The following is a 16,025-nucleotide window of genomic DNA, read 5'->3' on the forward strand; positions in this document are numbered from 1 at the left end:
ATGGGTGATAACAGACAGCACTGTCAGGTCCCTTTTCTCAAACGGAAATGCTTCTGCTTAAACCCCATTTACCCTCACCCTCGTAATTGGCTACCCATATAGCAACTCCACTTAGTGGCAGAAAGCTGGTCCCATCCCAAATCTCTTCAGCACCTGGAGAAGATAAGTGCTGTCAATGGAGTCAAATGCCTTCTTGGCGTCAGAAGAACCCACACCTCCCAGGTGTTTTTCTGATCGAACCACGTATATAACCAATGTATATAAACAACAGATTTTCTGACATGGGGCACAAATGAGCATAAATGCCCTTTGGTCACTGTGACCAAGGGGAGAAATGACTCACACCAGTCAATAGGGTAGGATCTTGGCCAGAATTATGGTCTCCGTTTTCAACAAGAATATCAACCTGTACGAGATACATTCCTTCTCTAGTTGTCCCAGGCTTAGGTATCACCTTAATCCTTGCCAGGCGTAGATCAAGCGACAGTTGCCTGCCCTCCACTGTCCTGTGACTTTTGAGCATATATTTATCATGTTAAAATAAACTGCAAGTCTTAGAGTGCAACATTCTGTTGGCTAAAAACACAGTTGCCACATACTGCTCTGCTCAAATATTCCTGATGTAGTTCAACAATTCAATCCAAGTTGTGTGACTGCATATTTTGATTTAAAGGGGCTGATTAGTGAAGTGCCTGTGTACTTAGGGTTGCACTGGCCTCTAGGGCAATAAAGCAGTGCCCGATGGGCAGGTCTGATAGAGCAGTGCATAGGCCAGTTTTATTTTTAGCAGTTTGTGGATCTGTTTTATGGGAAGGTGGGCCTGTTTTTACTGTTGATTTCCCTGGTATTACCACAAGCATTGCCTGCAGCAAGCACAAATATATGCAGTTTCACATACCTTGCAAAATACCCATACAACGTATCTTTAAAACTTCAAAATTGGCCCAATTAGCAAATGTGTACCACTTTTTTAACTATCTGGTTCGCTAATGGGGGGCATTTTTATTTTGGTGCCTGGGCCCATTTCTTGTCCCTGTTCCATCCTGAGTGCACTAAACACTGTTTCTGATGGATAGTCCCACCTTGTGAATATTCCACCATACTAGATCCCGACACTCAAAAGCAGTACTTCTATGCACCAGTAGATGGTGTTGTGTGGCTCTACACCAACATCATTCAGCTCTGGAAGTGATGAGTTGGGCCGCACATAAGCCCCACCCAAGTGCAACAAATGTCAGTTCTGGAACGTACTCTTTTGTCTTTGAGTGTTTTTCTAAAATAGAAATTCTGTCCAGTGTGCAGGAAATGATACATCACCCTCAAAACCACAGCTTTTAATATCAAAACTTTTTCTTGATTTCTGAAACAACTACCTTCGCCTACAACCATTGGCCAGTGAGGAGCTTGAGATTTCTTATGTTCAAAATGATAACAGGATCTAAATAAAACATCTCCACCCACTTCCATCCCACCACCAAAACTCCCTTTCTTGGTGTAGAGGAGAATATGCTCATTATGCATATAATGCACCACTTTGTCAGAATGTATTTGTCTGGGCCTGAATATCCTTGGGCAATAGCTTATCTAGTTCACAGGATCTTGCCCAGTAGCTTTCATTCTTTAAGTAAGCTGTTCAGCTGTTCTAATCAATACACAGTGATAAGCTATAGTACTTTAAGGTATCTAGGTTGGCTCATTTCCCGGTATTTTTTGGGTAGGACAGCAATAAAGGGAGCCCAATCATTGTGATATGTTTTGTGTCACTGTTCTAAATGCTGTGTGATTTTCACCATAGCAAGTTGGTTCCATACTCTGTGGAGCCTGTCATGCTGATTGGGTATTCAACTTCGCTAGTATTATCTGGGCTGGCAGTGTGAGAGCTACGGTTAGTTGTTTTTCCATTAGTAGCTTGTAGGACGTCCGTCCGGGGTGGGGAGAGCCTATTAGGACCACAATCGGGTCTCACTTTAGGGACATCTCAACGGCTGATTCCAGATTCAGGAGTGTAGTATCCATTACCTTTTTAATTTTGGCAGTGCCATAGAAGTTGTCAGTGTGTCCAGTGCAACGTATCCCTGCCGACACCTGCTGTCACCCCATTTCTCTTATTCAACCATTGTGTCCTATAATAGTAATGCAATAACTTATTTTGTGTATCATTCCTCTCACAAGTTTTACCGGATATGTGGGTTCTGTAGCATTTTTAGCCCATTTCTTATCTGTGAAGGTGCAGGAGGGGTGAAGTCTTTGCAGACTTACAAGACAAACATGAGTTGGACCACTGACATAAGTTACCCTACTATCAACTGTGATGCGCCCTCCATACAGAGGCTCTGGAGGTATTAATCCTATCAGGCACAAGACTGACGGAGGAGGTACTTGGGAAAGTGGTCTCCTTCACTTATCGGATGCTTACAAATAAATAGACCAGATAACCTTATAACACTGTGTGCCCGATGGGATCTAGAGGTGGGTCTGATGAAAGTCGTGGACTGGGAGAGCGCACTGATGCACCCTCTGGATATTGCAATCAAAACAAGCTTTAGGCTCAATCATTTGTAAGTGTTACATAACATGTACTGTCATCTCAGCCGCTTGTTCAAAAAGGGGAGGGAAACTTTACCCAATTTGCTGAGATGTTACGATATTGATGGCACCTTTTTTAATATATTCTGGGGATGTTCTCTCATAAAGTAATACTAGTGAGAAACTTGCATCAATCATGGAGGCATTTACCCATTTAATCCATAATTTGTACTCATGGGGATCCTGGGTGATGTTGACCTACCATAGAAGCAATTCCTTCTTTGTACATTGGGATTAGCGCTGGCAAAGAGAGATATAGCAAGAAGGTGGAGAGCCTTTTAGGTGCCCACTAAACATATGTGTGTTATGGGAAAGACACACTGCATGGAACAAGTAGTATATGAAGCGAGGGGATGACCCACCAAAAAGTGTGGGAGGACTGACTCGCTGTTATATGGATTTGATGGACATGGCAGGGTGCCTCTGGGACCATCCCTGCCTAATGTTGACACACAGGTTGCAGCTACAGGAGCGGGTGGGGTGGGGTGCAGGGGTCGTCTTTCTGGATAGACAAGGAGTATGTGTGCACCCTTCAAGCCTGAGAAAGTGATGATAACTGTGCAGAGGTCGACTGAAAGCAAAGACTTGGTGTGGTGGAGTTACTGTACCATTTGCTGTATTACTACTGCATTATCAGTGATGGACAATTGAATGTTGTGTTTTAATTCAAAAGCATAATAAAAATAATTTTAAAAAAATACAGGACAGAGATTTCTAAAAACTGCGAGTGGCTGACCATTTTACCCATAATACGGACCAAGTGGTAGCTAGATTCCTGTCGCTCTTATGTTTTTAGGCCAATAATCCAAATTCTCTACAAGACATATTGAATATCGAAATCAACACCAGTGTCTTACCTTCAAGAGCTTTGAAACATGTGTAGCCACTTCTCTCTCCAGAAATCTCTGTTGCATTGCAGCATTGTGATCCGCCAGTGCCTCAATTGTCATGGCAGCTTTCACCTGGATGTTGATGTTCCTTCCACTTACCATCTTGACAAGGGGGTCGATTATATCTTCTCTGGCAATGGCATCTTGTATCTCTTTGTTTCCCCGGGCTAGTTCTGCCAGGGTTTCAGCAGATGCACACATCAAAGCATCTTCAAATAAGAAAAAAAAAACTAAGTAAAGTTCTAAAGACATTTAAGTGGGATAAGGATAGGTACAAAGGGCAACTACTTAAAGATTGCCATTTGTACAGGAGAAAATGATATTGGTTGTCACATTATAGTCAATGACAAATTTCAGTGATGTTCTACATATTTCTTGGGGCCAGATTTACTAAGGACTTGGTCGACTTGGAGCAATGCAAGTCCTTAAGTGTTACTTACTAAGCCATGCAAGGGGGAATTTGTGCTGCCTTGCATGACTCTGTGAAGGAATATAACCCAACACAGGGGCTTGTGCTGTGTTGCATTACAGTTTGTAGTTGTAGGCTTTCTATGGGTGGAACATGGACATTCCCATGCATCCACCCATGGAGTTTCATGCCATTCTAGACTTACTAAAGTCAGAAAATCTGGGATAGTGCCAAAATGCAATGCCTACCTGAGAGAGGCACATCAAGGAGAAGGAATGGTTTCTTATCTGTAACTCCAGTTCTCTCGTAGGGGTATTTCCATGATAGTCATAAGCACTGAATAGTTCCGCACGCCTGCGGGGACCCCGGAGCACTGATGTGAAGTATATTCTTAAGTGCAAATACCAGCCCTTTGAAAAAGGTCTGTCAAAAAAACCCACTTAAGAATAACATTGTGCAGCCTATGTGAACAGCTATTCAGGCCAAATTGTTGAAAAGAAAACAGCTGTAGTGTAAATTTACGTTCAAATACCTATTTATTTTAGAAAAGTTATAACAAATACATTCTCATACTTTATTTACACCTCTCATGAGAATAAAACAATGCAGGGCAGTGTAGCCCATAGGCTGCCATTATACAGAATGTAAATAGAGCTGTGCCTTTAAGAAAGTAAAGTCTTCCTGTATCCCATCATGCACAGCAAAAGGCAGTTGCCTCAGTTCTTTTTGAAGGCTTGTAACCTGACATGAAGGAACAAAACATTTGTTGGAGTACAAACATCTATACTATAAAGACAACCTTTTCTATGTCAATTCCACCGGGGAGGAGGGAGGGTTGCTTATGACTATCATGGAAATACCCCTACGAGAGAACTGGAGTTACAGGTAAGAAACCATTCCTTCTCTCGTAGGGGATTTCCATGTATAGTCATAAGCACTGAATAGACTAGCAAGTCCATCCCCATAACCGCGGTGGAGTAGACAGAATAATACTGACAAAAACATGAGTTATGCAAATAAATTCTTAAGCAAGGCCTGTCCAACCTGCGCATCTGCCCTAGCGTCTGTATCAAGGCAGTAATGCTGAGTAAAGGTATGGACCGACTTCCAAGTGGCAGCCTTGCATATTTCTGCCAAAGGGATATTTCTCATCAAGGCCGCATTAGCTGCCTTCCCTCTAGTAGAGTGGGCTTTTGGCCTACCACCAAGGGATTTGTTCGCTAACTGATAACATAACATTATACATGAAACAATCCACCTGGATAATGATTGCTTAGACGTGCCCAACCCTGTTCTAACTGGGCCATAGTTAACAAAGAGCTGCTGTGATTTACGTAAGCATTTTGTCCTGTCCAAGTAAAATTTCAAAACCCTCTTTACATCCAGAGAGTGCAGAGTTCTCTCAGCAGGAGTAGTTGGATTTTGAAAGAAAGTTGGTAATGAAATGGTTTGGTTCACATGAAAGTCGGAAACGACTTTTGGTAAAAATTTTGGATGAGTCCTCATTACCACTTTCGCAGAATGAAAAACCGTGTAGGGTTTTTGAGCGCAAAGGGCCTGGATTTCGCTGACCCTACGCGCTGAAGTGATTGCAACCAGAAAAGCAGTTTTCCATGTGAGATGTTGAAGTGATGCCTTATGTATTGGCTCGAATGGAGGTAGCATCAGACGCAATAGGACAACATTCAGTTCCCATGGAGGAGATGGCCTCCTAATGGGAGGAAAGACCTTTTTTAAACCTTCCAGGAAGTCCTTAATAATTGGAATCCGAAAAAAGGAGGTTTGTGAGGGGCTCTTTCTGTATGCCGTTAGAGCCGCCAAGTGTACCTTTATTGATGACAATTGTAAGCCAGATTTTGCCAAACTTAGTAAGTATGGCAGAATAGATTCCTCTCCACAGGATACCGGGTCAATGTTGTTGTCCAAACACCACACACAGAATCTTTTCTACTTGCTTGCATAAGCCGATCGTGTGGAAGGGCGCTTTGCTTCTTTTAGAATTTCCATACAGTCCTGAGGTAGGTTCAAGTGTCCATATTGCACTAGCTCAGGAGCCATGCTGCCAAACTCAACGATGAGAGGTTGGGATGAGATATCTGCCCTCTGAACTTCGTGAGCAGGTCCGGACGATGAGGCAGCCTGATGTGTGGCTTGAGTGACCGGTGAAGAAGGTCTGGAAACCACCATTGGCGTGGCCATTCTGGAGCAATTAGGATCATTTTGGACTGATCATTGGATAACTTCTGGAGGACTGCCTGAATCAGGGGAAGCGGTGGAAAGGCGTAAAGAAATGCTCCTGACCAGCTTATCCACAGGGCATTCCCCAGTGTCCCTGGATGGTAATATCTGGAGGCGAAGTTTTGGCATTTTTTGTTTTCTGGGGTTGCGAATAGGTCTATAGAGGGGGTACCCCATAGTGCGAAAATGGAACGAACGACGTTGTCGTGTAACACCCATTTGTGGTTCTCGTCCATTACGCGGCTGAGAGCATCCGCTTGAACATTCTGGCTGCCAGGCAGGTGAGTTGCCACTAGCGACAGATTCCTGGCTAGAAGCCAATGCCAGATTGTCTGAGCCTCTCTGGATAATATCCTGGACCTGGTGCCTCCTTGTTTGTTTACGTAATAGATAGTGGCCACGTTGTCCGTCTGGAGAAGGAGAGTTTCCGTTTTCAGAGAGGGTAGGAAGGCTTTGAGCGCAAGGTGGACTGCGCGAAGCTCCAGCAGGTTGATATGATAGAGACTCTCTCTCTGTGACCACTTGCCTTGGACTCGAAGATGATCCATGTGCGCTCCCCATCCGAGCAGTGATGCGTCTGTTACGATGGTTTGAGCTGGAGGCTGTTGTTGGAAAGGAATCCCCACCAAGAGATTGTTGGGTGAACACCACCACTTGAGGGACTGTAGGGCGTGGGGAGAAAGGAGGACTTTGCTCTCCCAATCGTCCATCAGTTGACACCATTGATCCTCCAGGTCTTCTTGTAAGGGTCTCATATGGAGGCGAGCATTGGGAACGAGATGGATACAAGACGCCATCGAGCCCAGTAGAGAGGCTATTACTCTTGCAGTGGTCTGTGGAGTTCTCTCTAGTTGTTTGCACTTTTGGAGAATCGATAATCGTCGTTCCTCCGAAGGAAACACCTTTCCTAGATTGGTATCTATAATGGCCCCTAAGTAATGCAACCTCTGAACAGGCGTTGCTGTGGACTTCAGGAGATTGACTTGAAGACCAAGATTCTGTAACAGCTGTAGAGCCCATTTGAAATGTTGTTGGGCCTCTAGATAACTGGAGGCCTTTATGAGCCAATCGTCTAGATAGGGGTAGACAAATATTCGATGTTTCCTCAAGTGAGTGGCTACCACCGCCATGCATTTGGAAAAAGTTCTCGGCGCTGATTTGAGGCCGAAGGGTAGAACCGCAAATTGGTAATGACGTTTGCCGACGGTGAACCTTAGGAATTTTCGATGTTTCTTGCTCACCGGAATATGAAAATAAGCGTTGCAAAGGTCTATCGCACAGAGCCAGTCGCCCTGACGAAGATGTGGGTAAATTTGGTGCAAGGATAGCATCCTGAATTTCTCTTTGCGAATCCACTTGTTTGCTGTCCTTAGATCTAGAATGGGACGAAACTCTTGTTTGTCCTTTTTTGGCACTAGAAAATACCTCAAATAAATCCCTTTCCCTTGTTGGCTGATCTGGACGGGTTCTATAGCTCTTTTTTGTAATAGAATAGTGACTTCTAACGGAAGAGCTTCGAGGTGGTGGCTGGCTGGTTTGGGTGGAACAGATGGCAGAGGACTGGTGAATCTGAGAGCGTAACCATGTCGCACAATATTCAATACCCAGGCGTCTGATGTGATGCGTAGCCACTCGTCCAGATGATTTGAGATACTTCCCCCTACCGGAGTGGATAACGGAGGAGGGGCAAGCGAAGATTCAGGGCTTAGACGCGGGAGCCTGGCGAGTTGCCTGAGTTTGTGGCGTTGAACGACCCCTTGTCGACTTTCGCTGTGTCGAGAAGGCCCTTTGATGTTGCTGTTGCTGCTGTGGGCGTGAAGACATCCAGTGTAGTGTCTGATACCTGTGGGTGAAAAGTCTTCGCTGATAGGGACAGAATACTTTTTGTTGTTCTTTCGGGCGTTCTATGCCTACCGCTTTTAGAGTGTCTAGCTCAGACTTCATCCTGGCCATCTCGTCATCGGCATGAGAGCCGAACAAAGTGGAGCCTGAGAATAGTAAATTCTGTATTCTCTGCTGTGCTTCTGGTTTGAGAGATGTCAATCGCAACCATGCGTGTCGTCTTAATGCTACTCCGTGAGCGTAGTTATGTGCAGACAGCACCGAAGAATCAGCAGCAGCGCTTATTACCTGGTTGGAAACCATGGCTCCCTCACCCACGACCTCCAAGAAATCTTCCCTTTTGTCCTTAGGAAGATGCTCCGCAAACTGCAGTACAGAGTCCCAGAGGGCCCGATCGTATCTCCCTAATAAAGCAGTGGCACTGGCTGCTTTCATTGTGATGGCTGCGGTAAAGCATACTTTTCGGCCTGCAGCATCGATCTTTCTGCTCTCTTTATCCGGAGGTGAGGAGGAAGACGGTGACGTAGAGTGCAACTTCTTTGCCGCTACTATAACCACTGAGTCCGGCACTGGGTCTGACCTCAAGAATAGAGGATCTTGTTCCGGTGGACGATACTTCTTAATAAGTCTGGAAGGAGCAGATTTCGTTGCGGCCGGTGTCAGAAAAATATCCATTGCCGGTTCAATAAGACCCGGAACCAGTGGAAGCAAAGGTCTTGAAGATGTCCTCTGGTGTAAAGTCCCGAAGATTACTGAGGTCGATGGAGTGGGTACCGCCAGCGGGATATTTAGTTTGGTCACCCCGCGCACTAAGACCTCTTGGAATGTATTCACGTCGTCTATGGGGGACACTCTCGGGGACGGTGAGTCCGATAGGGTTGGAGAGTAGTCCCGTGTAGACGAAGAAGAATGTCTATGACGTGAATGTGGAGATCTCTGTCGTGACTCATGACGATGGTGCCGGGAGGAAGACGAACGTCTAGAGGAATGTCTAGAATGCCTTATGGATTGCGTTGGAGTCCTCGGGGCAGACTCTGAAGTGGGAGCCGGAAGAGGAGCCGTAGGTGTTACTGGTGTCTGCGGCAACGGCGACTGTTGAGGAGAGAGCTGTGGCGACGCTGGAAGCAGGATGAGTGAGGCCGAGGTATAAACCCTTCTAGGTCTCTTTGATTGTCGCCTCGACGTCGACACACTCCTCGACGTCGAAGTACGGTGACGGCGAGTGCCTCTTGACGTCGATTTCTCTCGCCGCTGAGATCCTCTCGACGACGACCCTCGATGTGGTGACGGCGACCGTCTCCGACGGCGAGCACTATCTCTCGATGCCGATCGCCCTCGCCGTGTCGACGGCGAACCGGACCCAGATCTTCTCTGACCTATACATTCTTATTAAATAGTTTCTTCTTTGAGGTTCAGTGAGTCAATTTTAGATTTATTTTTCTTGATCTCCTTTCTTTATGCACACACTTAGGGTCTTGGCATCATCTCAGACAAGAATTCCGGCAAAGAGCCCCCCCATCTGGGGTGGTGCCCGTCAGACATTGCAGCGCCAGTCTGACGAGGAGCAACTCCGATGATGAAGCATGACACCTATCTGGGTGTGTGAGGTTTCTGCTCCTAAAATAGGACCCTCCCGTAGTTGCTGTCTTTCTCCCTTGCTGGAACAGTGTACTTTTCTTGTTTTGCATACTTCTTGGGAGGCTGTACACTGGACCAATATTCCTCCCTATCCCTCTGTTTATTAGTTGATTTATAACCTCTACCTCTCCAGACTCTTAATGTGAATAGTAGCCAGCTATAATCGTTCTCAGTACATTCTAGATGAATGTATCATGAATGTATTTGTGTCTGTCTTCTTGGAGATTTGGGCCCTCATTCTGACCTTGGCGGGCGGCGGATGCCGCCCGCCAAAGTCCCGCCGTCAGGTTACCGTTCCGCGGTCGAAAGACCGCGGCGGTAATTCTGACTTTCCCGCTGGGCTGGCGGGCGGTCGCCTTCAGGCCGCCCGCCAGCCCAGCGGGAAAGAGGCTTCCACGATGAAGCCGGCTCGGAATCGAGCCGGCGGAGTGGAAGCTGTGCGACGGGTGCAGTTGCACCCGTCGCGTATTTCACTGTCTGCGCAGCAGACAGTGAAATACATTTAGGGGCCCTCTTACGGGGGCCCCTGCAATGCCCATGCCAGTGGCAAGGGCACTGCAGGGGCCCCCAGGGGCCCCGCGACCCCCCCTACCGCCATCCGGTTCCCGGCGGTCGGACCGCCGGGATCTGGATGGTGGTAGGGGGGGTCGGAATCCCCTCGGCGGCGCAGCAAGCTGCGCCGCCTTGGAGGATTCAATGGGGCGGCGGTAAACTGGCGGGAGACCGCCAGTGTTGCCGGTCCGACCGCGGCTTTACCGCCGCGGTCGGAATCCCCATTGGAGCACCGCCGGCCTGTCGGCGGTGCTCCCGCGGTCCTCCGCCCTGGCGGTCTTTGACCGCCAGGGTCAGAATGACCGCCTTGGTCTTCTTCTGCTGAAGGAGCTCAACATTACTGAGAGCGGGGTATGCCATGGGCCAGCTATTCAATTCAATGCAATTAAAGGTCTCGTATGCTATTTAGTAGCAAATCTCTTGTATGTTACACCACCAGATTTGTACCCGTTCTCTGACTGTGCCACCTCGGCAATAATCCACTTTGCTGCCATGTGAAATATTACTTAAGCCCCTCCCTTGATTAATTCACTACAACTTTTCACATGGCCTTCTGTGGTGGGAAAAAAGTCAAATATATTGGAGTCGTCTTTGCTGTTTCTCAGATAAATACTGCAGTGAAGCTTTAACCAGGGTGATGGACATACCCATTGAAATGACCCTCATAAGAGCAAGCGCTGTGGTCTTTCCTCTTTATATTGATTATATAATGGTACTTGCATTGGGGTCACGATTCATAGGTTTGTTGTTAAGGTCTTGAGGTGTTAGAATTGGTGACACTATACTAATTAAATGGTCCTCAATGTGAAGCTCTCTTTAAGCTAGATGCTGCACATCTTATTGGAGGCAGCATGTGTGACATCGGAGACGGGGTGACGCGCCAGTAGCTGACATGGCGTGACGCAGCAGTAGCTGAGTTGTTAGCTGCGGGCGGTGGCCATGTCGTCTGAAGCTAGGTGCTTCTCATGGCAGCAGTTACCAGCAGCAATCACTGGCGGCCAGCAGGCAGCCCTCCAGCAGCAGCCTACGGGGACAGCCAGCAAGGCTGCCGTATGCTGCAGATGAACCACGAAAGCCGTGAACGCAGAAGCCTTCACTGGAGTGCACCGAAAGACAATGGGAGAAGCAGAAGGTGTGCTGGGTGTGGAGAGGTGAGGTGAGGCGTTGTGGGCACGGTGTGGTCTTACCACCCCTTTGTAGCCTTTCTCCCTCTCCACCACACGCCTGTGAGCCATCTGAGTTTCTGGAGTCAGCACAGGGTGAGTGCAGTGGCTGTAGGCAACTACTGTCAAGAGTGTGACTCAGGACCTCGCAGAAGCGGCCCCTCTAGAGATGGGTGCAGCTTGCAGGGGACTGGCGATCCTCACTCGTCCCTCACTCCAGCCTCTCTCTCCTGCCTCTCCTCTTCATAGCTTGATCTGCGGGTCCCTCTTCGCAAGCAGCCAGTTGTGCCCTGTATCACTCCAATTTCTCCTTGAAGGGAACAACGGTCCAATCTTAAGACCCCTCGAAGTTCACACAAGGGCTCACACAAGGGATCACCCTGAATCACCCATCCTCATTGGACCCAAGAGAAAAACAGCCCCTGGTCAAACTCCACCACAGAGGAGAAGTTACCACGCCCCCAGCTACTACAAGGAACACCCGGAGCACCACCCAGAGCTGTTTGCCTTCCAAATCGACAACTAAGTCTCCTCCAAAGGGAGCCATCACACATTTCTTTCAGCCTCTTCCTGGCCCTTGGGTAATAGCAGTCATCTACACTGCTGACTTTCCAGTAGGTGTTGAATCGTCTTTCTTAGAGGTAGGCCTGAGCGTGAATGGACGGCCTGCTTGTGCTTGCCTCAACCTTTCTTCATCCAATGCAAAATGAAGGTCACAGGTGTGCCCTGAGATTAGGGGCGTGTCAGAGCATGACACAACTAACGTATGGCAGGCTTTTAACACCTCTTTACACTCAAGCGCCAGGGCACTTGACGCTAGTCTCCATGGTCACTCAAAACTCGGTGTGTGCGGGAGAGCCTCAGAAAAAAGAAAAAAAAGAACAATTAACCACAGCATAAATCCATCATAATAGCACATTTGGTTCTGAGAGGCTAAAGTCCAACACCCCCCTTGATTTCCCCTGGCCTCCTCCTGTCTGAGACTGACCAAGTCAGCGAATACACCCACATGGTAGAACTGCCAGCCTCTTTCCTACAAAACCTTGAGACTAAAATAGAGGGAACACTCAAACTCACACTAAAGATTATTAGAACGCCCGCAGAGATAGGGTCCTCCTGCTCTGGAATGCAAGCTTCTAATAGGACTGAGGATCTACAATTATCAGCTACAAAAGCTGTGCAAAACCCAATAGCCAAAGCAATGATATGGCAGTTGACAAAAGTGGAGCTTCAAATAGACCTTCTCCAATCCACTGCGCAGTGTCGGTGAAATTAGATATCTTGATCAATTCCACTGAAGAGAAAAATCGTCAGCACACTTTTAGGAAATGATAGGCCTTTGCTACCTTCCAGCCCGAGAGCCCACTACAAAAACCACCACGGCCCTGCAGGTCCAGAGGTGATACTCCCAAGTTCAAACAAATCGGACAGTCCACTGCTCCCTCAAAAACTACCAGCTTCTGAAGCATGCTTTGACGCGCTTGAGGCATCAGATCCCCAACCACTTTCCAGCCTCTGCTCTGATGTTGAGCTTAAAGGGTACAGCAAAATGGAGTCAACATCCAGCCCCGCATCTCTTGAGGCTCTAATGTCCAGACAGGCCAAGAAAAAGCTGAGGAAGCAGCATAAAAAAGTGAAATAAAAAATAACAGCGAACCAGCAACTTCACTCAAACTGCAACACACCGGCAGCTAAGGACTGCGCTCTGCTATACCTAATCTTCAGTTTGTAAACTGGGCGCTAACAAACATCTATTAAGTGCGGGCATTACTAATCTCTTTAAATCCCCTCCCCTAGTCAGGATCACACATGACTCCCAGGCCCTTGGTGAAGCTTGCTTTGCCCCAGAGCTCTTAATTGAACAAATGGCCGTAAAAATTAAAATAGGCGCCAGTTCACAGGACCTCCCGGCAATTGATTCCAGTTCGGCACTCCAAGAGGCAAGTCTCACCTTTGAGCCCACATGCGAGCAAGTGCCTGATGAGTTGAGTATGGCAGCCAATAATCAGGTAACTCAGGCATCCGACCCAAGCACTGCACTATTTGTGTACCCAGGTTTGGGCCCTTCCATTCCAACTCAAACAGCCAGATCAAACCTAGGAGGGTCACCTGCATCAAATTAAGTTTCCAGCGTTCATAAGGCATTGCTCAACCCAAAATACTGCATAATAGCCACAAACAACATCTTGAACAGGAGCAATATTTTATGGTTTTCAAAACATATACCTTCTTTGGTTCACATTCACTCAGAGGATCTGGAGTGGGTACGATTTCAGAAACTTCCAGGGGACACGCATGGTGAATCAACTTTGGTGGGCCTTTGCCACCAGCACCTCCAACTCGCAGTGCTCAAGTAAGTGCCTCAATTAGCAGAATGGGGGATAGATATCAAGCCCCCTAGTCTGGAGAAATACTGCAATGTCCTCGGCCCCCCTCAGGAGGCAGGGGAGTAAAGTGAGTCCAGTGTGGCACAGACAGTAGCAACAAGAGGGTCAGTACTTTCCACAAACGCCTCAAGTCCGTGTGGCTCTTAGGATGACATACACCGACAACAAACAGGTTGCGTCCTTTAGGATACCCTCAGCAGATCCTGTTGTGGACCATAGCTCCCACAGGCCTTATTCCTAACATTGATCTCAGACTGTCGTACAGGGATACCAACATCGAGTAAGGCAGCAGTCAACAACTGACAATCATTTCTTGGAATGTGGCAAGTCTCATGAAGCTTTTAGAGGACAAATCAGCTCACTCCTATCTACTTATTGGTGACATACTATGGCCCTCATTATGAGTTTGGCAGGCGGCGGATGTTTTCACAGTTATAATTTGCATACGCATGGTATTACTGATCATGGGTGGTCAACTTCAATCACTTGTTAACTGTAACAGTAAAGTGCACAGTTAAAGAAAAACACTGTATAGGAAATTTTTTGAAAGTCCTGGATCTCCTAATGTTTGTGAGACTTAAAAATGTATTGGGCTAGGATCTCTAAAATCAAATGAATTCCAAGGATTAACAAATATAGATGATTAAGTATGAATACCTTTTCACTTCAGATCATAAAGAGATTAATGCAACAAGCTACATCACATTTCTCTGCCATGAATATTTTTAATGGCCTCTTTTCACTATGCACATTCTGTCATTCCAGTGACAAACTGCAGTTTGTACTGACCTAAATATTTACGATTTCAATGATTATGTCAAAATTTGTCACTGGATTAACTACAAAAAAGCTGAAACACCAACATTTTAAATATGCAAAATAAGAATTCTTCTTTAAGATTTGGAAAAATAGTTTGCGTTTTTAAATTAGATGACAAACGAGACAACATAAGTAACATGCATATAATCAGTATTACCTGTCTTAGAGGATAAGAACTCCACTAGAATGGGAATAGCCCCTTCTTCTGCCATTGCCTTTTGGTTTGATGGATTTCCTTTACTCAACGCCTTCATGCAATTCATGGCATTCACTAAAACATCTTCCAAGTCTGAATGCAGAAGACCTACCAATGGTGCGATTCCGCCCTATGAAAATTTTGCGAAAGCAATGCTTAGTTCCTCAAGAATTTTCAAAGTGTAGTTCACATAGATTAAAAGGTGCAGAGACAAAGAGGTAGACAGGTAGAGAAGTGAGAGGAGAGAAAGTGAGAAAGAAACACAGGGAGTAAAGGTGAGAGTGACAGACATAATTCAGAATTTTATGGCTAGACTGGAGCTCTGCTTATAGAGGGTCGGAAAAAAATAGCTCTAATGGAAATAGAACCACAACCCTACTCTCAGAACAGACTACGGGCCTGACTTAGAGCTTTGGCGGAGAGGGTTACTCTGTCACAAACATGACAGATATTCCGTCCGCTGTATTACAATTCCATTATAGCCTATGGAACTTGTAATATGGCGAACGGGATATCCATCACGTTTGTGACAGGGTAGCCTTTCTGCCAAACTCTAAATCAGGCCCTTTAGCTCCTTCTTTCTTGATCTTTGACTTGAGAAGGGAAAGCCATGGCTCTGTGAGGACTATCACAATCCCCAGGAACAGCGTCATCTGAGAGGGAAGTGAGACTTCTGGTTAACTACAAAACCCAGGTTTTGCAACAGGCACATAAATGGCCCTATTTGAGTCACCAAAGACATCTTGCAGCATGACCTAATCAACATCTGGTCCACATACACAATTTCTCGAATACCACAGAAACTGAGCAGGGCTCCCACCAACTCGAGAAGCTTTGAAAAGCACAAAAAGAATGCTGAGATCAATAGAGCCTATAAATTACTCCACAAGCATTATGGGGAATGCGATATTGGTAAACCAAAAACAACCTGTTTATAGCTTAATTAATAAATATTTTGAGAAAGAAAAACGTTTAATTTTTAAAGCAACATTGATCTTCACTTTATTGCAAACTTTCTACTCAACTACCTAGAGCATATTCTGCAACACGACCTCTACAACACTGATTATTGTTTACAAGCAAACATAGTGCCCATACTTGTATATTTTATTTGGACAATGTAAAGGAACTACAACAAAAGTGAGACCTAAAATCTACTGCGAGGGCAGAAACCATCATGTCAACTTAAACTTTACTAAAATATATTAGAATAGAAAAAGTAAACTATGTTAGTCAGTTGCGTATTTGTGGTGGAGAGAGAACACATAGAACGTTGATATGTTAATGAAACATTCTAAAATAACT

General features: G+C 46.1%; 1 protein-coding gene across 1 annotated transcript in view; it reads right to left on the minus strand.

The window, feature by feature from the left end:
- Window positions 1-16,025, minus strand: part of ANKAR (ankyrin and armadillo repeat containing) — a 723,226-nt gene that overhangs the window by 233,779 nt on the left and 473,422 nt on the right. The window contains exons 15-16 of the mRNA XM_069225913.1: window positions 14,682-14,850; window positions 3,444-3,685 (exon numbers count right to left, since the gene is read on the minus strand). Coding sequence (XP_069082014.1) covers window positions 3,444-3,685; window positions 14,682-14,850 — 411 coding nt within the window. The remainder of the gene's footprint in view (window positions 1-3,443; window positions 3,686-14,681; window positions 14,851-16,025) is intronic.

The sequence above is a fragment of the Pleurodeles waltl genome, chromosome 3_1, assembly GCF_031143425.1.
Source record: "Pleurodeles waltl isolate 20211129_DDA chromosome 3_1, aPleWal1.hap1.20221129, whole genome shotgun sequence".
NCBI lineage: Eukaryota > Metazoa > Chordata > Amphibia > Caudata > Salamandridae > Pleurodeles > Pleurodeles waltl.